The sequence below is a fragment of the Panthera leo genome, chromosome D4, assembly GCF_018350215.1.
Source record: "Panthera leo isolate Ple1 chromosome D4, P.leo_Ple1_pat1.1, whole genome shotgun sequence".
NCBI classification, from domain to species: Eukaryota; Metazoa; Chordata; class Mammalia; order Carnivora; family Felidae; genus Panthera; species Panthera leo.
Genome location: NC_056691.1, coordinates 81,924,099 through 81,950,225, shown reverse-complemented (window position 1 = coordinate 81,950,225; position 26,127 = coordinate 81,924,099). Strand labels below are relative to the sequence as shown.

The following is a 26,127-nucleotide window of genomic DNA, read 5'->3' as shown; positions in this document are numbered from 1 at the left end:
AGCTTCTGCACAGCGAAGGAAACAATCAGCAAAACTAAAAGGCAACTGATGGAATGGGAGAAGGTATTTGCAAACGATGTATCACATAAAGGGTTACTATCCGAAATCTGTAAAGAACTTATCAAACTCAACACCCAAAAAAACAAATAATCCAGTGAAGAAACGGACAAAAGACATGAATGGACACTTCTCCAAAGAAGACATCCAGATGGCCAACTGACACATGAAAAAATGCTCAACGTCACTCATCATCGGGAAAATACAAATAAAGCCACAATGAGATACTACCTCACACCTGTCAGAATGGCTAACATTAACAACTCGCGCAACAACAGATGCTGGCAAGGATGTGGAGAAAGAGGATCTCTTTTGCATTGTTGGTGGGAATGCAAGCTGGTGCAGCCACTCTGGAAAACAGTATGGAGGTTCCTCAAAAAATTAAAAATAGAACTACCCTACGACCCGGCAACTGCACTACTAGGCATTTATCCAAGGGATACAGGTACGCTGTTTTGAAGGGGCACATGCACCCCAGTGTTTACAGAAGCACTATCAAAAATAGCCAAAGTATGGAAAGAGCCCAAATGTCCTTCGACTGATGAATAGATAAAGAAGATGTGGTATATATATACAATGGAGTATTACTCGGCAATTAATGCTGTTTGAATAGTTACAGCAACAATGGAAAAAAATCAGAATATTAGTTCTTGAAAGAAAAAACATCTGTCTAGAAATAAAATGAGAAGAACATGAATATTGTCATCATATAAAAGTCATGTTCTGGTAAGAGGTCCAATTTCATGTTCAAATGTTGTTCTTCCCCATAAGATTTTTTTACAGTAAGAGTTTTATGGAGATATTATTCATCGAAGGTTTTAATATATTTTTAAAAGAAGTCCCACCTTTTGTCATACTAAAAAATTTTTAGGTATTATTCAAGGTTCTGAGCAATTCATTCATAACCCAGGTTTGGGAATGGAGAAACTGCTTTCCAAAGAGAAATACTTCAACAGTGTGAGAAAATAAAAACAAAAATTAAAACCAATGAGATGGGCACAAAGGCATGAAGCATCACTTAATATTGAAGAAAATTAAATTCTTGTATGCTGTTCAAGAATAGTTTTTGTTGTTTTGTTTGCAAAACCTTAAGAAATGCATGAACTTGAGAGGGAATACTATAAAAAATGAGAATTCTTCATTTTAGAGGAATGAGCTAAAAGGGACTCCAGTATAAGAGAATAAAAATCATGTTCTTCCTATTGTAGAAACTAGAACTAGGCCTTACCTAGAAAAAGCACATTTCTGTGAAGTGTGAAAACAATTAAAATAAACAAAAGACAGTGTTTCATATTGCATGGCACAAATGATCTGACTGAACATGCAATTATGGTCAAAAAGGATTTAGATACACAATGAACAGAGGCCATCCTCTGCCTCCAAGGTGAAGTCAGTCAAGGAAGAAAAACCTTTTTCCTTTTCTTTTTGTGCCAACGCTAGAAACAACTTTTGGGCTGTTGTATAAAATTGAAATCAAATAGCCACAATAATCTTTTCATAACAAATTTCTAAAAGGATTAAATGCTGAGGCTGAATTCTCAGCCCCTTACCTTTGTAATGAGAATTCGGTATTTTTCTACCAGGTGGTCATTGTTGTGACAACCTGCTAGCAGTTGCCAGACTTCTCCTCGCAGAGCTTCAGGAACACCACTTCTTACTAAGGACGACAACTGCTTTGGTCTCACACTCAAATTGAGATGCCTAAAAAGAAAGCCATAATCTGTAAGCACATTAAAGATTCTCTAAAGAGTGGTTTTTTTTCTTTTTTAAGATCTTGTTTTTAAGTACTCTCTACACCCAACGTGGGGCTCAAACTCACAACCCCAAGATCAAGAGTTGTGCATTCCACCATCTGAACCAGCCAGGAGCCCCTAAAGAGTATTATTTTTATGAAAACTAGACTTAATAAAGGTAACATACTAATAAAGAAAAAAAGTATTGAATTAGATGTGGCCAAGATAACTGTAAAAGATTGGGTGGAGGAAAGAATTGTGCAGCTAGACTGTTTTGTAAGTATCTTTAAATTACTGCTGTACTTAAAAAAATTTTTTTAATAAAAATCAAGGGGCGCCTGGGTGGCTCAGTCGGTTGAGCGTCCAACTTCGGCTCAGGTCATGATCTCGCGGTCTATGAGTTTGAGCCCCGCATCAGGCTCTGTGTTCACAGCTCAGAGTCTGGAGCCTCCTTCGGATTCTGTGTCTCCCTCTCTCTCTCTGCCCCTCCCCCACTCATGCGCGCGCTCTCTCTCTCTCTCTCTCTCTCTGTCAAAAATTAATAAACATTAAAAAAGAATTAAAAAAAATCAAAACTGGAAACCATAACTTTATGGTTGTGGCTTATATAATAAAAACACAGCAAAATTCTAATCACTGGACATATAGCCAAAGATAAGGGCTTGGCCTTGCATCAAAATTCACAAGTAAATTAAATATTTATATGTTCTAAGTTAAAATAGTATTCTAAGTTAAAATAAATATTTAAATATAAAAATAAAACTTTTAGCGGCTTTTGTGATACCTTGCTTCAAGTAATATTTTTGAATGATTATGATGGATAAGGAAGTTTTGACTGGACTATTGTAACATCAAAATAAATTATTAAAGTCTTTGAGGTTCATTTATCTCATAAAGTGGGGAAAAGAAAACTTATCTTGAAATGTTGGTACCAATTTACAAAGTGGTTTGCATGAAATCTTATTCAATTCTCACAACCACCATGTGAGGTAGGTGGCTAGTATCTCCAGTTTTACAGATGGAGAAAGAAGTTCAGGGAAGTTGATTAAATGACTTAGGTAGTCCTCAAACTCTAAGACCTATGAATGCGCTGATATCATGGCTGCTTTGTGATTTGAGAGCTACCAATACTGAGTCAGTAAAGCAGGACTCTGATGTGAAATGGCTCCTGTGACTATCAAATTTAAACAGTAAGTTACTGATACAAAATGACCACTCTCAAAATACAAAAAGGACTCAGATTTTTCTCAAAACATTCCTAGAATTCTACAGAATAAGGCACAGTATGTTTAAAAATGGTTAATTCTGTGATGCTAGTACCCTAATGTAGTAGCTATAGACAATTCAACATAGTTTTGTCTTTGCTTGGGAAAAAAAATTATATAAAAGTTGAAGGGTTGGGGCAGAAAGAACAAAAGCAGTTGTTACTTAATTTAAAGATTGATGCACTATGGTCTGTGCACCAAATGTGGCCCACTGCCTGCTTCTATAAACCAACTTTTGTGGAGACAGCCTTTTTTGTTTATGTATCATCTATGACTGCTTTTGCCCTCTAACAGCAGAGTTGAGTGGTTGTGAGAGAAATTACTGCACCACAAAGCCTAATATTTATGACCTATATGTATCTATGGCCTAAATATATATGACCTGGCCCTTTACAGAAACAATAAGCCTAACCCTAGGTTTATTTGCTAACCCTAGCTTAATTTATATTGGTAAATTATTTTCAGAATAATTTTGTCATTGATCATATTAACTTTACCTCAACACACTATTTTATACCAACATTAGTTATCTTCTGCACTAAGAGTCACGTTTAAATGAACTTGGAGAGTTAGAGCTCAAATGTACTGCTGCTAATACTGCCACGAAAATCTAATGTGGAATTAAACAAACCGGCTTTAGGATCAGACTTGCCTGTGTTAAAAATTCTAGGTCTGCCATTTACTAACTAAAATTGCTGACTAAATCTCTGAGCCAGTTTCCTCATCTGCATAAATGGATACTAGTTCATAAGGTTGTTGTAACTGAAATAAAACACGGAACTTAGCACAATGCCTGGCATATGGTAAATTTATTAATTCTTACTACCATCGCTACTTAGTACAACATCCATTATTTTTAATTTACAATAATCCTGAATGGCAATTTGAAAGACTTGTGTATTTTGTAAATGAAGAAAGAGACTCAGAAGAGTTAAGTGACTTGCCCAAGACCATACAGCTTGGAAGTAAAAGAGGTTGGATTTGAAGCCAGGTCTACTAGGCTCTAAAACTCCACAATATCGCCATGTTTCCTATGATGGAAAAAAGTGATGAAATGAATTAAAGAAAAAGACTGCATTATCATTTCTGAAGATATGACCCAAACCAGCAAAAACAGTTTTAAACGCCCTAAACAAAAATGTAAACTCAGTTAATATATTTGAGGAAATGGGACAAGGACGTAATTTAAAAAATTCAAAAACTGAAGAAACAAAACTTGTTAACAAAACAAATTCCAAACAACTGTATAAAACGCTGCTGAGTTCATCCAATAAAACCTAGAGTCTAAATGCTGTATCTAAATGATTTTAAATACAGTGTTATGTAACCATGTCAAGATTCAATTACATTTCTATTTTAGAGCAGAAACCTTTTTCTTCAGATGAAATGCCTGCCAGCAGCAGTCCAAACACTCCAAATTCACTGAACTGAAAATATAATTGTGACGAGAGCATCAGCAGGTCTGTCTCCTGACTGCTAAAGGAATATCAAATATAAATGAGAACTATATCCCAGGGGGGCTTTTGCAGAGTTCATTTATTAAAAGCACTTGTGTAAAGACAAACCATGCTTTGGTTTGCATTCTCCTCCTGTACACATTTGACATTTCCCAATGTGGAGCACGTTTCACCAGAAGTGTAAAGCTCTCGCACTGTGAGAGATGTGAGAGAGCTAGAAGCAGATGATGCCCATTTGTAGTCCCATTCCTTAAGGACACGAAGATTTTTTAAATGCCGAAACATGGTTTTCTAAGAACAGAGTGAAAGGCTTCAACAGTTAAATTTTCTGAGAAAATCAGACCCCAAAGTAACAGGCCCACGGGGAACTCACATGACAATTCTAACAACCAGAAAGTCAGAAATTAGAGAAGTGCTCACATCACTTTTGAAGCTTTTTTTCCCAGCATATACTGGCATCCTACAGAGAGGAAAAAGGAACTACATAAATGTCTCACCAACCTGACTTACCAGAGTGTCTCTGGTCTCATTAATAAATACCTGAAATTAGTATAGTATTAGTACAGTATTAGTATAAATACCTGTAGATCCTTTTTAGACAGTCTACAGGATAGTGCTTAACAATGTTGTCAAGCTATCTCTTGAGCACAGAATTTCTCTTGACAAGAAATTCCTGAATCTTACAAGTGTTTGTAGGAAAAGTAATTGTTAGAGCAGCCAATGTATGCAGCACATTCAAAACACTCTGCTGTACATAACACAGATAGGGAAAAATCCCACCCGAGGCCTCTACTGTGGCTCTACGCATTGTGTAAGCATCCTCCAAACTTCCCTGATAAAGGTGTACTGTCTTAATTGTTGTGTATTATCTTTGTCAGTGGTTCCTAAGTGCATCAATAAAAAGGCCATCTTTGTTGATTTATTCCTTTCATATATTCCATGTCTGAATTAATATTTTCTGCAGCAATGAGAATCTATTAGGTTTCTGATATTCTGAAAGTTGACTGCAGATATTCACTACTTACCCTTAAAACGGCTAAAAACAGAGATTCTAGAATACAAACCTCATATTTTGGTTTCTATGATACGTTCCAGAATTGAATAGTTCCAAAATTGAATACTGTAGTTAAGGGAAGATATCCTACCCAGAAAATGAGAATTACAGATGAAAAGGAGAACTATTCTAACTTACCATTTTGATAGCAGTTCTCCCCATGTTTCAAGAATTTTTCCTGCACATTCTTTGGATACATCACCAAATCCACTCAAGAGGGGTTCATCATTATCTTTAATAAAACACACAGAAAAGGATAACAAAAGTGGCTATGCTAGCCAGAAGAATGAATGGAAACATAACAGTCAAATTTGAAAGATTTTACTGGGAGGATGAAGTCATAATTTCTTTTAGCATATAAATGTAAATACAAAGAAAATGAAAATGGTCCTAGGTAGAATGTTGCTGTGATCTCTTTATTTCTTTAGCTTTCCATAGAGGTCCACATTATGTCAACTGAGGAAAAGAGCCATTTAATTATAAAATGGTAAAACTCAAATTATGGTATCTTCTTTTTCCTCTTCCAAAGCAAACAGCTTTATCTATGAAAATATGTACCAGTCTTATTTACAACAGTTAAAAAAAATTACAAACCACCTAAGTGTCCAACAGGAGTAGAGCAGAGAGTGGCTAAATAAATTATGATACATGATGTTTACAATGTGATTACACACTGACATGTGTTTACATTAATAATCTGGCAAAATGCCACATAAAGTAAAAATATCAAGAGCTGATAAGTCTTTGTTATGATCAAAATAGTCTGGAATAAATTATGCTAAGACACTAACAATTACTGTCTCTGAGTAACGGAGTTATGGTTTATTTCCTTCTTCCCCCTATGTTCTTATGACTAAATTTTCTACACTGACATGCATTAATTTATAACAGAAAGCACAAAAATATCAAAAAGGATCAAAATGAATTATTTCAAACTGAAGTCTAGTAATTAAGAAAAGTAAATTCAAATAAGAATTTAAAGACTATAAGATACGAAGACAGTGAAAAAAAAGGGACACTGATAAAGAAGGCCTGTGAAAGAATTTTTAGAAGTTATCATGAAGGGGGGGGGGGGCGGGTGGGAAACATGGACTAAGACATTTACTTAATCAATCTTCTTTTGTTGGACACTTAGGTAGTTTTCCATTTTTTGCTACAAATAGTGTCAGGATGAATATATCTCTTGCTTTCATTGGGTATGTGCCCAGAAGTGGATCCTGGGCTAAAATGCATAATTTTAAGGATTCTGTAACTTACTGACAAATTGCCTTCCAGAATGGCTCTACAATTTACATTTCCACTGTTGAGTACAATGGTACTTGCTTACATGTGTCCTCACCAATGCTGTTTCTAAGTTTTTTGGCCTAACCTGCCTAAACAAAGTTTATACCTGTAATGATACCTGTAATGATCTTTATACCTGTAATGATTACATCATGAATTTGCATCTCAACTAGTGACAGCTCAGAAATCCATGATACTTATAACATCTGTACATTCTAATGCCTTAGACATTATCATCAGTTTTCATGGTAAGATAGGGAAGACGCAGACTGAGTGTAAGTGAGACCTCCTTTGGGACAAATGGGAGGATCAATAAGGAAAAGATAAAGGCTCAAGGGCACGAAGATAAACTTCCCCAACTTCATTATTTTGTCAGAATTCACCCTACTTTCTAAGGTCTCACGTAATTCTCCACTCATTCAAATATCAATATAATACAACTCTTTGAGGAATAATAGCAATAAAAAATGTACTAAGACGTACAAGAGATGACAATTCCTTTAAAGAGATCAGGAATATCTGCCTTATCAAATTGTCTTTTTCTGGTTTGGATGCTTTCAACATATGTGGACAGTAGTCTGAAATATGTGGTTACAACTCCATGTACCTACGGCAGGGGTATGGGTAGAAAGGGAGCAGGCAACCTCAGATGCAAAATGTTGCTTCTGAACACCTCCCCTTTATATCTGCTGGCTTCCAGTCCTGGGAGCACAAATGTCCTATGGAATAAGGAGCCTCTCTACAGGACCATGGACATTTCTTTCCAGGGAGCAAACACATGACAACAGGATGGGTCTCCTTGGTCCATATATTATGTTAGAGAATTAAAAGATGGCATGTCTGCACAGCTTTCTTCAGCAACATGGTCCTGTCATTAGTTTTTCACTATAGGAATGGATCGCAGCAGGGGTACCCATCCCACGAATATTTACTGAGCATCTATTACATACCAGGAATGGTGTTACACACTAGGGAAACAGCGTGGGCAAAAAAAAGATACATGTTCTTCCTTCCCAGAGCTTGTGTTCTAGTGTTCCCTCTCTCATGGTCCGCCATTGGCCCTCATGTCTCCTAGTTAGCAACTATCACTGGAGGTCCTCTGAACTCCTCAGTTACACTGAAAAATGTATGCCTGCTATAGATTACAACTAGATGTTAGACATGATATTATCCTTCAGTTGGGCCCAAATTTCTCTGTAACCGGTAAATACTCTTTAAAATGCACAGCATTCAGATTCAGCATTTGACCATTCTCTGGTTTCATAAAAATAGAGTGTCTTTCTCAGTTTATGGTGGGTTTTACTTTTATTGCTGAGTTTAAGGGTAGAAGAGTTCTCCAAACTATTACTTGCTCTTCCACCTTAAGCAGTGTTGACTTAGAAGGTAAACTACAAGTCTCAAGACTGCTAGTTATAGAGAAGTCTCAAACAGTGAGAACAATTCCACCCTTCCCAGCTTTAACACATGATTTAACTGGCTCTCAAGGTAGACTTTAAATTGTGTCTCTAACTTCTCCCAAAACAATACGTGTGCTTTCTTTGCACTTCAAAATGCTTTATGGGAACTAAATGCACAGAGATGATTACAGAATAGAGCTCAGACAGCTAACTCTCAGAACCAGATTAAGACCCTCTTTGCCAATTTCTAGCTGTGTGACCTTGGGCAAATTCATATTTCTGAGATTCCATTTCCTTACGTGCAAAATAAGGATAATAGTAAATCTTAGTTTTCAGAATTTTTGAGAGAATTATATAAACAAAGTATTATGTTACTTTAGAAACAAAGTACCACATATTAAGCACCTAGTACCAGGTGGTCATTAATATTAACAAATGCCTGTTGATTACTCACAGGAAAAGTAAAAGTTATAGGGAACAATGGGAATTGGAAAGTCAGGGCTTGCTCTAACTTGAAAAAAGTACATATAATCATGGGTATGTATCAATCATTCTCGCCAGCCACCTCTAGGCCTTTGTTAATGCAATTTCTGAGCCAGAAGTGCCCAAACCAGCCCATTTATTCTCCTTGCACCTTAAGAGTCCCAGCTCCAAAACTACTCTTCACGATGCCTTACATCTCCCCACAATGAAAAATGGATTCTCCTGTATGAATTTCCAGAACACTCCATATGAACCTCACACAGACACATGCTTCATATGACTTTCTATCATAACCAGTCTTTTCCTCTTAAAAATAATGTCCTGGTACAAAATTATCAGTTAGAAAATGCCTCCCAAACTTTTACTTTTCCTGTGCTCCTTCTTTCCACTTCTCACTTCTACATAGTAGCTTTTAACAGAGACTAACAGACTGACAGATTACTTAATGGATATAACCATGGGGGGTGAGGGTGGGAGAAAAAAAAAAGAACTGGTTGATTCCTAAAGTTTACCAGTGGGAAATCCAATAACGTATAAACATAAATTTGTATATTTAAATACATGTATTTTGTGAAAGGATCATGTGTGGAAGCCACATTTTGGCAAATGAAACTGTCCCTCTAAAATAAATCAGCAGAGATAGGAACACGTATTCAGGTAGAATCTATGTCACATGTGCTCTAAAAATGTGCTAATACACTAAGATAGCATAGGCAGACTCTTTAAAAAAAGCACTGACCATAAATCTCATTTTTTCCAAACTGATACAATTATCTTAAGGAATGTCCTATATTCACCATTTTTGAATCTCCCATACTCCTTTGCATATAGTACACTCTCATAAGCATTGAAAGAATTCCAAATGCTACATCACATTATCAATTCCCTGACAAAATGATAATGGTTTGCATGGTTTGCCACCCCAAAATAGAAATTAAGGTCTCCCTACAATTTACCTTCCTCTTCATCATCTTCTGGAGGAGAAGGTATCATGGAACTCTGAGATCCAGACTGTGGCAGGCGAATTGAGGGACTGGCTGTAGTTTTCCTCCTCTCTCTTTCTGATTCACTTTCCAAGCACACAACTTCATATAAAGTATCAGTATTGTTCTTTCTTTCCTTCTGCTTTATCTTGAAGACGAAAAAATATTATTTACTAAGTGGTAAAATTATTTTTTAATTGAGCACTATACTTCTGATTTCATATAGGATGTGAGAATAAAAAGGTATCACTTTGAATGTCTACACTAAATGTAACCTTTTCTAAATATAAAAATACATGTTTGGATTTAAAAACCCATAGGAAAATAGGTTATTTACTGGGCAGGACTCTTGCTCTGCAGTTTTACTGTCTTCATACTGTATCATCATATATGCAATTGCCAATATCTAGTAAGCGTTAACCATCTATAGTTTCCTTGTTACTTTAAGGTGTCCTTTAAAGTTTCCTATATGAAACTATCCATCAAAAAAAATGTTTAAAAATATTTTAGGGGCGCCTGGGTGGTTCAATAAGTTAAGCATCCAATTTGTGATTTCAGCTCAGGTCATGATCTCATGGTCCTGAGTCTGAACCCTGTGTTGGGCTCTGTGCTGACAGTGTGGAGACTGCTTGGTAGGATTCTCTCTTTCAAAATCAACAAACAAAAAAAAATTCTAGGGGTGCCTGGGTAGCTCAGTTGGTTAAGCTTCCAACTTCGGCTCAGGTCATGATCTCACAGCTTGTGAGTTTGAGCTCCCCGTGGGGCTCTGTGCTGACACCTCAGAGCCTTGAGCCTGCTTCGTTTTCTGGGTCTCCATCTCTCTCTGCCCCTCCCCCGCTTGCACTCATTTGCTCCCTCTCTCTCTCTCTCTAAAATAAACATTAAAACAAAATTTTTTTTTTTTAATTCTAAAACAAAGTTTAGGACTAAGAGAGTCCTCTTATTTCCATGTTTCTTCCCACTCCTTTCACTTATTAATTAAAGCACTGTAGGAACTTTTCTTCCAGTGAAAGCTACAACTCGGGGGGAGGGTAAAGGTGGGCAACAAAAAAAGAGATTAATTCACAAAAATCTTATATCTCAAATTAGTTTGTATTTTGAGGCAAACGTATAGCAGTTTGAACTCACCTAAATTAAAAATTAAGGACAGAGAATATAAAACTTTGCCAGTACCAAATTTAAATATATTAATAGTCCACATTACAGACAGTTTTAAGGAGAAGGAGGAGGGAAAAAGTGAAATACAGAGCAGGAAGAAAAGGCAGAACTGTAGGGAAAGATACAAAGATAACTCACAAGGTGGCTACACCAATGAGAAAGATGTACAAGCATAAAGTAAAAATACAGAAAGGGGATTAAAAGGTTCATAAGGTACAGAAATGCCTGCTTAATATAGAAGTCAGTAAAATTTTCTGTAAAGGGCCGAAGAATAAATATTTTAGTCTCTGGGGACCACTAGTCTGTGGCAACTATTCAACTCTACCGTTATGGTACAAAAGCACCCACAGATACTGAGTAAGGTGACCATGGCTGCATTCCAAAGAAACTTTATGAAAACAAAGGCCAGGCCAGACTTGACCCATGGACTGTAGTTTGACAACTTTGTTTTAACAGGTCTACCTAAGGATTATTTAATTTTCTAGATGAATAAACAATTTTGACTTAGTACTTACTATTAATTAAAAACCCAGACTCTGGGAAGTTATATATTAGCCTACAAATTTGTATCTGGTAGATGGGCAAATGATTTCTGTCCAGTAGAAAAGATAACCCAAAGTTAATCTATAAGACATTAACCAGTTTTGTTTCTAACCTAGCAACCTTGTTCTAATACTTTTTTTTTTTAAAGAAGCACTATATAAACTCAAGTTCCTCAAATACATAAAGCCAGTTTTACCATCTTACTGGTTCTCTCGTTACTTAATGAACTGAACTAAAATCTATGACACATGTTCAGTCTAAATTTCTAATTATTTTTAAGTATTATACTTTGATAGGGAATAGGATTTTTTTGATTTGTTACAAATTACTATCTGAAACATTACTTAAATACTACATAAGAAAGTTCAAAGATCAATAGCTCTTTACCTTTAAAAAAAATTTCTCAGAGACTATAAAATGTGATAACCATTGCAGTTCACCTAGAAACTCTTCTGTGAATAACACTGACCAGACCAACACTGCCCTTTGAAGTCAGATAAACATAGTCATGAACTGAACCTTGCTTGTAAGTCAAGAATTCCAGCTATTAAAAATGATACTCATTATTGAAGCTGGGAAATAATATGTGGGGGGTTATTATGCTATTATTTTTATTTCTGTGTATGTTTGAATTTTCTGTAATAAAAAGCTTTTAAAAAAGCACTCTTGTAAGAAAAACAAAAACTTGAATAAATGGAACAATATCACGTGTTCTCAGGTAAGATGACTAAACATCAAAAAGATGTCAATTCTCTTCAGTAAAAATACCTATCCTTTTTTTCTAGAGCTACAGAATTTTTTTTTTTTTTCAACATTTTTTATTTATTTTTGGGACAGAGAGAGACAGAGCATGAACGGGGGAGGGGCAGAGAGAGAGGGAGACACAGAATCGGAAACAGGCTCCAGGCTCCGAGCCATCAGCCCAGAGCCTGACGCGGGGCTCGAACTCACGGACCGCGAGATCGTGACCTGGCTGAAGTCGGACGCTTAACCGACTGCGCCACCCAGGCGCCCCTAGAGCTACAGAATTTGAATCTAAAGTTTACATGAAAAATAAACAAAATCCACAAAAGAACTGGGGAGGGAGGGCAGCCCTATCAGATATTAAAACATATTATAAAGTCTACATAATTTAAAGGGTGATATTGGTGCATGAGTAACCTAAAAACCCCATGGAATAGAACATAAAAACCATAATGAAGAGAACATAATAAAACACAGTAAACATAACATTAAAAAAGTGTATGGTCATTTGGAAAAACATTAAATCAGATTTATACTTTACATCATATAACAGAATAAAATACTAATGAATCAGAGCTCTAAAAGTAGAAAAATGAAACCATATAAGTAATAGAAGAAAACGTGTAAATTTCTTTATTATTGGGTGTATGGAAAGCATTTCTAATTATAACTCAAAAGCCAGAAGCTTTAAAGGAAAAATTCGATGAATTCAAGTACAGGAAAAGAAACTATACAGTCAAAAAGCTGAAAAGATTCATCATAACTTAAGTGACAAACCAGAACAAATGTTTGCAACTTATATCTCAAAGGGTTAATCTCTCAACTACAGAAAGAGCTTCTAACAACTAAGAGAAAAAAGGCCAAAACCAAAAAGCAAAAAATATGAAGAGACAGTTCAGAGAACAGGAAACTAAAATCAATCCTAAACATATGAAAAATGCTGGTTTTCATTCATCAAAGGATAAATTAAAACTACCATCAGATCCTTAAGTTTGACAATATACTCATGACAAACATATGGAGAAACAGGTATTCTCATATCCTGCTCATCTCTGATTACAACTGTGAAAGAGGAGAATTTGGCAAACATGACAAAATTACATACGCAAAATTATGTCATGTGCTAATGAGTATACTAATAAAAATTTACTCTAAGATGCAGTTTCATAAAATCAAAACAACATATGATACAAGGTTCTATACTGCAACATTATTTGGAATAGCAAATGATTGAAAAAAAAACCATCAATAGAGGACAATTTAAAAATCAGAGATCATGGAGCGTCTGGGTGGCTCAGTCGGTTGAGTGTCTGACTTTGGCTCAGGTCATGGTCTCACAGTTCGTAGGTTCGAGCCCTGCATCAGGCTCTGTACTGACAGCTTGAAGCCTTGAGCCTGCTTTGGATTCTGTATCTCCCTCTCTCTCTGCCCCTCCCTCCCTCCCTCTCTCTCTCTCTCTCTCAAAAATGAATAAATGTTAAAAATCAAAGATCATGATTCACCCGAACAACACAGTACCATGTAGTCATTAAGAATGAGGAAGATCTCTGTGAACTACTGTGGAATGATCATCAGGATATATTAAAAAAGCAAGGTGTAGAACAGTACATGTTAGTTTTTGTTTAAAAAGGAAGTTAAAAATATGTAGGAATATTTCATTATTTTCACAAAAAGAAACTTTGGAAAGATAACCCAGAAACCAATAATAATGGTTACTTATGGGATTGGGTGGAGAAACAGATGAACGTAAATATGACTGCTGAGTACATTTTTACATAATTTTGACTTTTGTACCATTATATTTAAATATTCAAAAAAAATAAATTAAACCAAAAAGGTAAAAAAATACCCAACAACCCCAAATTGAAAATATGGAAACCAATGAACCTAACTATATGTCAAGTGGTAACATAAATGAGAAAAAAAATTCCAATTAACTTCTGAACCTGTGTTCAGAAACTGATTTTATAATCTTACTAGAATAGTTCAAAGGGAAAAAATAGTTCAATAAAATCTTAAACTTCACTCAATAGTTTTATTATTAATTGGAGTACTGATTTCTTTTTGAAATGAATATCAACAAATGGGAATTTGAAACTGTGTGGACTCAAATAATTTCGTATTATATACGTCTATTTTTATGTAATACATAGGTATTGCAGTTACATTAATAGATATTTCTCCCAAAATTTATGCATCTATAGAAAAGTTCAGAATATTCGAAATATTCTGGAAACCTTTTCATTTAAGAGGTTACATAGTGATTTTTATATATGGATATTAAAATATAGGTTTTATTTACAATAGTAAAAAACTTGTACAATGCAAGTTGTACACAAATCGCAGTTTAACACAAGCTAGATTTTAGAAATGGTGCAAGTTTAGGGGCGCCTGGGTGGCTCAGTCAGTTGGCCATCTGACTTCGGCTCAGGTCATGATCTCACGGTCCGGTCCGTGAGTTCTAGCCCCATGTCGGGCTCTGAGCTGACACTCCATGTCTCCCTCTCTGCCCCTCCCCTGCTCATGCTCTGTCTCTATCTCAAAAATAAACATTAAAACAAAAATTAAAAAAAAAAAAAAAAAGAAATGGTGCACGTTTATTAATGAATGCTTAATTACCTCATCAGTAAATTCATTAATATATAAGCTTGTCCTCACTGAAATTTTATAACTAAAATCTATATTTCAAAAACACATTCAATAAATAGTACCTTTTTTTTTAACATTTTACAAGTTTTTGATTTGTAAAATTAAAATAAAGATTTTGTTATAAATTTGCTAGGAATAATAAATAAAGATCTGTATTAAGGGTATTTCCTGAAATACTGTTATTTTTGAATTCTTCAATAAAGTAGGATAAAGCAAAGAATACATTACTATTACTGTAATTAAGAAGATACTCAATATTAGAAACATATATAAACGTAAAAGAAAAGAAGAAAACCCTGTAATATTAAATTACTATTGAAATTATGTGAATGAGCTTAACTGATTTAGGGAAGGATTATCAATGGATACTAAAATCATTAGTTAGAAAGTTGTAGAGAACTGGGTAGTTGGAAGTTGCCAAGAACCACCCCAAATTTATTTGCTAAATACAAAAAGAAAACTGTTTTTACAAAGGAAAAATCCACTGGTCACCACCTAATCCCAGTGACACTTCCCAGGAATAATGGAATACTATGATATCACATGTCTCCTGATTTAGCAATTGAAGATCTCTACTATAGAAAGCATTTCCATATTTTTTATTTTGAGAGGTATAGTGGTTCAGTGCATATCCCTATATACATACATACACATACACACACACCCCAAACAGAAATAATAGGCCCAGGTTTCCAGTACAGTTATGCTAATAACTTGTCTATATGATGTTGGCCAATGGAGACATCAGCTTCATTTATAAAATAATTTCATAAAAGATTTTAAGATCCCTGCAGTCTCTTTGGCAATAAAATTCTGTAATTCTATAGTTCTAAGAATGCTTAGCTGGTCTTGACTTCACCTTATGATACTGATGGAATATTTAGTCTTCAGATTAGTTTCTTCCTCTTTTAGTAAATGATATCTAAAAATTAAAATCCAAGAAAACAATCATTCTTTCCTCACTAAATTTGTTTCTTCTCTGATATGATGCCATTTTAATATAATAAACCGCACAGTTGGGAAGACTTCCAGGCTACAGAGGAGTTACTGAGTCATCAGATAATTTTAGGGATAGGAGAAAGAATCAATTTTTAAGCATGTATTAAAAAAAAAACATTTCTAGGGGCACCTGGATGGCTCAGTCGGTTAAGTGTCTGACTTCAGCCTAGGTCACGATCTTGCCATTCCTGAGTTTGAGCCCTGTGTCGGGCTCTGTTCTGATAGCTCGGAGCCCAAAGCCTGTTTCAGATTTTGTGTTTCCCCAGGTCTCTCTGCCCCTCCCCCACTCATTCTCTCTCTCTCTCTCCCTCGCTCTCTCTCTCAAGAATAAACATTTAAAAACAAAAAACCAAAAAAACATTTCTATAATTATTTTCCCATACTGACAGCAATAAACAGAAACTATATGCTATGTATTTAAAAAATTTGGTCGGCAGCATTGTTTCCTTTTCTGTCTGATGAGAACTGCAAAAGGGTTAAAGTTTTAAATTCTGCTTAATTTAAGTAAGTTCTAAAAATGCTCTTAAAGAAAGACAGACAAAGGGAGCATGTTCCTATGGAAAGAATCCTGAGACTCTTAGAAGGCCTGGGTATTCATTTTGTTCACACAATATTCCATAAAATATTTTACATCTTTGGATCTATAAAATGAAAATACTATTATCCTCACTGGACCACTATGAAAAGTATATAAGACAGAAAAAAGCAAAGTTGCTAGGATAGTGACAGCTACAGTAGGCCCTCAACCACTATAGCTATTACTTTTTAATGCCACGAATGTAAAGGAGGAAATAAGCTTAGTTTATGATGTTACAAGGAATGAGATTAACAGTGTTCTAAGTGCCCTAAGACAGCAACAAGTTCCTCAAATTCTTCACACTCTCTCTCTTCTTTCCCATTCCTTACCCCTCACAAAACTCCTCCCCCACCAAAGTAAGACTTACCCAAATAAGGAGAAAAATGAAAGATTATTCTCAGGAATTCCTTGCCCTCCTCCTAGCTTCCACATATAAACTTCTGCTTTTTGCAAAGAAAATATTGACAGCTCAGTCTATGTTTAGCTTATAACCTTAACAGAGTCTAGAGTAGTCTATCAGACTAGGTCTCAGGTATATGTGTTTTTGGAGAGTTCACCCTGACAAGTCATTTGTTAGCCTACTTAGATATATTATAGTAGACCAAACCATATAATATTCCTATAACTCACCGCAGTCTTTGAATCCAAAGTTGTATAAGACCTCAAGGGAAAAGTAAGATCAGAGGAATCTTATGTTCACCAAGATAAAAGAGACAGAACTCTAAAGAGAGTATGTTTGCTTACATACAAATTTGTACTAAAATTATTATAGAATTAATTTCTGTTTATCATCTCTAACTCTACAAACTTAAGAATCATCCCTACTCCCTAAACTTTTAAAATGATACCTGTAAATTGTTTCTTTCTGAAGTGTTCTTCCTCTTGGGCTGATCCACTAATATCAATGTTGTTCTGACTTCATGATTTAGAATTTTTTATTCTTCCTCTGTCCCACTAAGGTTCCACAGTCCTCTGAATAATAGCTAAAATGTATGAAGAACATACCATGTGCCAAGTGTGTTGTACGGTTTCTCACTTAATGTCATAATAACACTATGAGCAAGATTAAAACACTGCCATTTGACAGTTGAGTAAACAGGCTCACAGAGTTGGTGGTACTTCCTCAAAGTCATAAAGCTAGTTAGTGGTAAAATCAATATACTCTGACTCCAGAGCTGATAACATTATGCTAATTCTTTTCTGCTGCCACAGTGAAGACCTGGGAAAACAGTGCTAGGACCCAGGTTTACTTTCTGTCTCCTAAGAAAACACTGAAGAGAAATCTCTATTCCTGTGCTGTTTGCCACCTTTTTCTAACTATAACCAAAAGGACTAACTTGGAATACACTGCAACCAAAATATTTATCGCTATCAAAAAGTACATTCAAGGGACGCCTGGGTGGCTCAGTCGGTTAAGCCTCCGACTTCAGCTAAGGTCATGATCTCACAGTTTGTGAGTTTTGAGCCCCATGTTGGGCTCTGTGCTGACAGCTCAGAGCCTGTAGCCTGCTTTGGATTCTGTATCTCCTTATTTCTCTGCCCTTCCCCACTAGTACTCTGTCTCTCCTTTCTCAAAAATAAATAAAAACATTAAAAAAAAATTTTTTTAAGTACATTCAATTAAATTGACAAGCAATGTTAGAATTTTGTAAAACAGAAGATTGAACATGTAAATAAAATCAAGTCAACAAATATTTACTGAGAACTACTAGGTTTTAGATGCTTGGGATAAATCAGTGAACAAGGCAAATCAGGAATGCTGCCTTAGTAGAGGTTTCTAACAGGAAAAACAGATAATAAGCAAAATAAAATTAAGTATATTATATGGTATATATTGGAAGTTAAAAGTCTTGTACAAAATTTAAAATATGTATATTAGCATGGGGGTGGGGGTGACTGGCAGCACCACCGGAAGAGTGGACAAACTGCAGTGTTAAATGTGGCAGTCATGAAATGTTAAGATGTAAATCTGAGCAAAAACTTAAAGATAAGGACTTGAAGGAGGCGAATAACAGCAAGTGGGAAAAGGGGGAAGACCGTTTTAGGCAGAAGAGATAGTTAGTAGCAAAGGCCCTAAGCACATGGTTAGAGCCAAGGAAGCAAACAAGACCAGTAAGAGAGAAATTAGTTTATGATCTAAACAGCAGCAGACTGGATAGGGTCTTATAAGAACACCGTAAGGACTCTAGTTTTTATAGAGTAAAATAGGTTTAAAGGGTTACAAGCAGAAAAATGACCTGATTTTATCTTAGGCTGCTATATTGAGAACATATCAAAAGGAGGGAAAACAAAGAAACAGGGAGATGAGTGAAGATGCTACTACAGTAACTCAGGTAAAAGTGATGATTCAGATGTGAGGTTAACATAATCTAAATGGTAAGAAGTAGCCATATTTAGATATGTTTTGAAAGTAAAATAGTAAATAGAATTTCCTGACAGAGTGGATATGGGTATAAAAAATAAAAGTAAGGGGTGCCTGGGTGGCTCAGTCAGTTAAGCACCAGACTTCAGCTCAGGTCATGATCTCGCGGTCTGTGAGTTTGAGCCCTGCGTCAGGTTCTGTGCTGACAGCTCAGAGCCAGGAGCCTGCTCAGGATTCTGTGTCTCCCTCTCTCTCTGCCCCTCCCCTGCTTGCGCTCTGTCTCTCTCTCTCTCTCTCGCAAAAAATAGATAAACATTAAAAAAATTTTATGAATAATCAAAAGATATAAAAAAATAAAAATAAAAAAAATAAAAGTAAAATTCTTGGCCTAAGCAATAATTAGGAGAAGATATCCATGAACTGAAATAGTAAGGACAGACAAGTAAAGTATTTTGGGGGTTGGGAGGTGAAATAATGCTATCTTCTTGGACATGGTAAATTGGAGATGTCCTGAAAGTGACAGTGAAAGAGGGATAAGAAGGCAGGAGTGATCACCTGTATCATATTCTGCTGACAGGCCAAGGAAGATGAAAACTCAGACTGATCACAGATTTAGCAATTTAGGTCACTATGAACTTGCTTTTTTTCAATAAGTTTTGATACAAAGGAAAGCAAAAAAGGGAGAAGTAGTGGGGCAACTGAAGTCAAGAGAAGCTAAAAGAAGGAAACAGTTCACCTGCTGCCCACCACAGGAAAAAGAGAATGGAATTTGACTTTGACCAAATTAAATGACAGATTTTTTTCTTAAACTAAGAGACCACAACATAACAGACCATAACAATCTATTACTGAAAATGTCTACTACACAATACAAAATTACTAGACAAAGAAAAAGGAAAATGTGACTCACCAGACATTAGAATCGGCAGTTAAGAATTTTTAAAGAATATTATAAACATGCTCAAGGATGTAAGAGAAAATCTGCTTAAAAGAACAAAGAAATCTCATAAGAAAGTATAAAAAAAGCAAATGGACATATAAGATCTGAAATGTAAAAAAATTCATTGAATGGGCTTAACAGCAAACTGGGGATGATAAAAAAAAAGGGGGGGGAGGGGCAAACCGACTTTAAGATAGAGCAAAACAGAGTCTCCTATACCCGAAGAAAACAGAAAAAATAAATAAATTAAAAAACAAAAAACAAAAAACAAAACAGAGATCTGTGGGATAATATCAAAAGGACTAAAATATATGTAACTTGAATCCTATGAGAGAAAAGAGAGATGGGGCCAGATAAAAGGTTGAAAGACCAAATTTCCCTCAAAACTGGTAAACAAAACAAAACATAAATTTAAAAATTCAAGAAGCTCAGCAAATCCCAAGGAAGATAAGAAAGAATAAAACACCTGACACATCATATTTAAATGCCTGAAAACCAAAGATAAAAAAAAATCTTAAAAGCAGCCAGAAAAAAATGACTCATCACATACAGAGGAACAATACAAATGCATTCTGACTTCACATCAAAAACAATGAGAGCCAGAAGATGGTGGGATGACATCTTCACAGTGCTGAAAAAAAAAAATGTCAACACAGAATCCTACAGCCAGTGAAAATATCCCACTGGAATGCAAGTGAAATAAAAACATTTTCAGATAAAGAAGTTCTTCTGTGAAATCTTGCCATTTGCAACAATGTGGATGGAACTGGAGGGTATTATGCCAAGCAAAATAAGTCAGACAGGTATCACATGATTTCACTCACATGTGGAATGTGAGAAACTTAACAGATGATCATAGGGGAAGGGTAGGAAAAATAAGATAAAAACAGAAAGGGGCAAACCATAAAAGACTCTTAAATACAGAGAACAAACTGAGGATTGATAGGGATGGGGGAAATGGTGATGATGGGGGAAATGGTGATGATGGGGGAAATGGTGATGATGGGCATTAAGCAGTGCACTTGTTGAGGTGAGCACTGTGTTATACGTAAGTGATGAATCACTGGGTTCTACTCTTGAAGCCAAGACTACACTGCGTGTTGACTAACTTGAGAATAAGTAAATTTTAAAAAAGGAAGTTCCTCTACGAGTTATGCCTTTAGTAGATCAGCACTAAAAGAAATGCTAAAGTAAGGTCTTTGGATTGAAGGCAAGTGAAATCGGACAGAAATTTGGTTCTTCAGGAAGAATTGAAGAGCAAAAAAAATGATAGATAGGTGGGTAAAAATAAAAGGCAATTTTTCCTCTTAGTATGTTTAAAATACATGTGACTGCTTAAAGATCTAAGGGACAGCATAATGATAAATCAGCTTCAAAAACAGTTTCTCCTTTCTTATCTACTCCCCTCCCATAGTTACAAAAAAGAATAGTACCTGTTTTAGTTTCAAAAAGAAATTTTCAGTGGTACTACGTTTGCTGAAGGGCCAGAATAATCTCTCATTAGGTGAGCAAACACGGACTTTTGTCTCTATGAGAAATCGAACAGGCTCCTGTACTTCTGTTATTACCAAATCAACAGCTGTGGTCATAAATAGCACTTTATCTAGAAAGAGAGGGGAAAAGCAAATAAAAAAATGGAAATACATTTGCTCATACAATTATTGTTAAATCACTTTTGTAACAAACTTTCAAGATACCTTAAAGTAATACATCAATTAAATACAAATCTAAAATAATCACATAAATTACTGTTTTGAAAATTCTTTTTCTGTATTGAGAATTCTTTGCTTGGGTACACTCCTTGGAACTAGTGACAGCATTAGATACTTTAAAGTTTATGAAACATACTGTCAGATTGTTTTGTAAAAGTGCACACGGCCTATTCATGCCACTCTTACCCATACAGGGGATTCTCAATTTCTAAAATCTTGGTTGATTTATCCATTTACCTATAGTGCTGTGAATAACAAGAAAAAATGAAGGGGAAATTAAATGCTCAATAAGAGGCACTACAAGGTTACATTTTTCAGGACAGAATATTATACAGCCACTAAATGACATTCATGAGGAGGATGAAACACCTTGAGCACAGAGTATCTGAAAATCTACATAAAAAATTGGTCACAGTGGTCCCCTTGGGACGGGGCCCTGAGGACCGTGGTAGACTTCTACTTTTCCTTACATATCCTTTTAATTTTTAACCATATATGCACATATTATCGCTACAAAAATAAATAAAACTTAGAATTTTGTATACAAATAAATACATAAGCAGAAAAAAAGCAGGAAAGGGAAAAATTAAGGGGGGGAAATAAGTGGGGAAAAATGATACTTTGTTTACAGTTAAATTTCATAACAACCTCAAAGACCTATACAAATTCTTTGGTTTCACTACAATTAAAAAAAAACACTGGATATTTGTGAAATAAGTGGTCCTAAGGTTTGGGTATCTTCTTGGGACTAAAATTTCTGTTCATGGTGTCAGCAATCTGCATCACCTTTAGGAGTTTCTTCATTTACAACTTGAAAAGGCAGAGATTTTGGATTCCAACTCCCAGTGATGACATAGGACTTTCCATCAGAACTTTTGCCCATAGATTCCTGAAGAAAAGAATAAAAACAAACATAAATGCCAAAATAAGTCAACTGCTAACTGCCATTTTGCTGCCTTTAGAAAATAGAGAAATTGCAAAAATATAGTATGAAAAAGGGTCAGATATTTTTTAAAAAGGTAGAAATATATGTGAATGACACTAATTACAGTTAAAATTAAAGATGTGCCAACTGTTTATATAATTGTTCCTGAAAGTTATAAAGTAAATGCTTGTAGATCGTATCAAATTGTACAAACATCAGAGAAACTTAACCACCTAAATCTATGCTGAATTCTGTTGTCAAGTGAATAATTATCACATAAATTTTAGTTTTGAAAATAAAGATTTTCACATAAAAGCAACAATACTAATACCACCGACTTTTATAAAATTCACAGTAGTTTGTAAACACTTCTCTCACGAATTTTCTGACTCCCACTTCAACCCTAAATTATAAACAAGGATTATTCACTATTATACAGTCAAGAAACCAAGGTTAAGACTAAATGGGTCTAAGACCAGACTAGTAAATAGCAATTCAGAAATAAGGAAATACCCTTATCTTTGTTTACTGCTATTATAGCTCACAAGAACACTTTGATAAACGTGCTTTAACACCAAATTCAGGCTGAGATAAAGTGAAAACGTTATCAAGGAAATAGTATATTACCTTAAAAAAAAAAAAAAAAAAGATGTGGGAGTCACAAGGCAGCAGCCTGTGTAGGGGGCAGGGCTCACACCCACTTTGAGGAACAACAAGCCCATGCGGACTGGGCGGAGAACGCCACACCTCAAACTCTGACTTGGACAGAGCTCATGGCTTTAGCACTTGTGGGGTGCCTGTTTCTCTGGAAGGCCTCCTCCAGGACAGAAAGACAGGGTACAAAGAGGAAGATGGCGGCGTAGGAGGACGCTGGGCTCACCTCGTCCTGCTGATCACTTAGATTCCACCACATCTGCCTAAATAACCCAGAAAACCGCCAGAAGACTAGCAGAATGGACTCTCCAGAGCCAAGCGTAGACAAGAGGCCCCCGGAAGAGGGCAGGAAGGGCACAGAGTCGGTGCGCACTACACGGACTGGCAGGAGGGAGCCGGGCGGTGGAGGGGCAGCCCACCCGGCAAGGCAGAGCCCCCAAGTCTGGCTTGCAAAAGCAGAGGGGCCAGATGGAGTGAGTTCTGACATCCAGTGGCACTTAACATCTGGAATGTTATAAGTCAAGAGCTCTGCTCGGAGAGCAGGGAGGGCAAGAAGACACCGGGAGGGAGAGATGTTGAGCCCCGGAAGACAGAGCTCAGCTCAGCGGGGAACAAAGGTGCTAGGAAGCGCCATCTCCCTCGCCATCCCCAGCCAAAATCCCAAAGGGAACCAGTTCCCTTCACGGAACTTGCTTGCACCCGCAAACACCCAACGCTGTGCTTATGTGGATCCATCCCTCCAACGGGTCTGCCCCCCCTCCCGGTGCCACAGGGCACCTCCCGCAGCAGACCACCGAAGGCAAAGTGAGCTGAGCCTACCCCTCCCCGCCCTGTGCAACTTGCGGATCCACCCTGGCTGATACGCCAGATCCCACAGAAGCAGCACCACAAGCCTGGCAGTGTGCAAGTAGCCCAGACAGGGGCCACACCACTCCACAGTGAGTCCTGCCCCTGGGAGAGGGGAAGATAAGGTACACACCAGTCTGACTGTGGCCCCAGCGGTGGGCTGGGGGCAGACATTGGGTCTGACTGCGGCCCTGCCAACCAACACAAGTTACTCCAGACAGCATAGGGGAAGTGCCCTGCAGTTCCGTGCCACCCCAGAGACTATCCAAAATGACAAAAAGAAGAACTCTCCTCAAAAGAAACTCCAGGAAGAAGCAACAGCTAACGAATTGATCAAAAACAACTTAAGCAATATAACAGAACAAGAATTTAGAATAATAGTCATAAAATTAATCACTGGGCTTGAAAAAAGCATAGAAGACAGCAGAGAATCTATTGCTACAGAGATCAAGGGACTAAGAAATAGTCATGAGGAGCTAAAAAATGTTATAAGTGAGGTGCAAAATAAAATGGAGGCGACCACAGCTTGGAATGAAGAGGCAGAGGAGAGAATAGGTGAATTAGAAGATAAAATTATGGAAAAAGAGGACGCTGAGAAAAAGAGAGATAAAAAAATCCAGTAGTATGAGGGGAGAATTAGATAACTAAGTGATGCGATGAAACACAATAATATACGTATAACAGGGATTCCACAGGAGGAAGAAAGAAAGGTGCTGAAGATGTACTTGAAGAAATCATAGCTGAGAACTTCCCTGATCTGGGGAAGGAAAAAGGCATTGAAATCCAACAGGCACAGAGAACTCCCTTCAGACGTAACTTGAATCGATCTTCTGCACAACATATCATAGTGAAACTGGCAAAATACAAGGATAAAGAGAACATTCTGAAAGCAGCTAGGGATAAACATGCTCTAACATATAAAGGGAGACCGGTAAGACGAGTGGCACACCTATCTACTGAAACTTGGCAGGCCAGAAAGCAATGGCAGGAAATCTTCAATGTGATAAACAGAAAAAATATGCAGCTGAGAATCTTTATCCAGCAAGTCTGTCATTCAGAATAGAAGGAGAGATAAAGGTTTTCCCAAACAAATAAAAACTGAAGGAATTCATCACCACTAAACCAGCCCTACAAGAGATCCTAAGGGGGATTCTGTGAGTGAAATGTTGCAAGGACCACAAAGTACCAGAGACATCACTACAAGCATGAAACCTACAGACATCACAATGACTCCAAACCCATATCTTTCTATAATAACACTAAACGTAAATGGACTAAATGTGCCAACCAAAAGACATAGGGTATCAGAATTGATTAAAAAAAAAAAAAAAACAAGACCCATCTATTTGCTGTCTACAAGAGACTCATTTTAGACCTGAGAACACCTTCAGATTGAAAGTGAGGGGATGGAGAACTATCTATCATGCCACTGGAAGTCAAAAGAAAGCTGGAGTAGCCATACTTATATCAGACAAACTAGACTTTCAATTAAAGGCTGTAACAAGACATGAAGAAGGGAATTATATAATAACTACAGGGTCTATCCATCAGGAAGAGCTAACAATTATAAATGTCTATGCGCCAAATACGGGAGCCCCCAAATATATAAAACAATCAATCACAAACATAAGCAACTTTATTGATAAGAATGTGGTAATTGCAGGGGACTTTAATACTCCACTTACAACAATGGATAGATCATCTAGACACAGGATCAATAAAGAAACAAGGGCCCTGAATGATACATTGGATCAGATGGACTTGACAGATATATTTAGAACTCTGCATCCCAAAACAACAGAATATACTTTCTTCTCGAGTGCACATGGAACATTCTCCAAGATAGATCACATGCTGGGTCACAAAACAGCCCTTCATAAGTATACAAGAATTGAGATCATACCATGCACACTTTCAGACCACAATGCTATGAAGCTTGAAATCAACCACAGGAAAAAGTCTGGAAAACCTCCAAAAGCATGGAGGTTAAAGAACACCCTACTAAAGAATGAATGGGTCAACCAGGCAATTGGAGAAGAAATTTAAAAATATATGGAAACAAATGAAAATGAAAATACAACAATCCAAATGCGTTGGGATGCAGCGAAGGCAGTCCTGAGAGGAAAATACATTGAAATCCAGGCCTATCTCAAGAAACAAGAAAAATCCCAAATACAAAATCTAACAGCACACCTAAAGGAAACAGAAGCAGAACAGCAAAGACACCCGAAACCCTGCAGAAGAAGAGAAATAATAAAGATCAGAGCAGAAATAAACAATACAGAATCCAAAAAAACTGGAGAGC

The 26,127-nt window shown here is 36.5% G+C and overlaps 1 protein-coding gene across 2 annotated transcripts in view; it reads right to left on the bottom strand.

Moving 5' to 3' along the window:
* The window catches only part of RABGAP1 (RAB GTPase activating protein 1), a 166,914-nt gene that overhangs the window by 86,838 nt on the left and 53,949 nt on the right, over positions 1–26,127 (bottom strand). For both annotated transcript variants that reach the window (XR_006195809.1, XM_042912623.1), the window contains 5 exons: positions 22,184–22,286; positions 21,119–21,288; positions 9,687–9,861; positions 5,705–5,798; positions 1,608–1,758 (listed from right to left, as the gene is read on the bottom strand). Coding sequence is in view for 1 of the 2 variants with exons in the window: in XM_042912623.1 (XP_042768557.1) it covers positions 1,608–1,758; positions 5,705–5,798; positions 9,687–9,861; positions 21,119–21,288; positions 22,184–22,286 (693 nt within the window). In the remaining variant the exon portion in view is untranslated. The remainder of the gene's footprint in view (positions 1–1,607; positions 1,759–5,704; positions 5,799–9,686; positions 9,862–21,118; positions 21,289–22,183; positions 22,287–26,127) is intronic.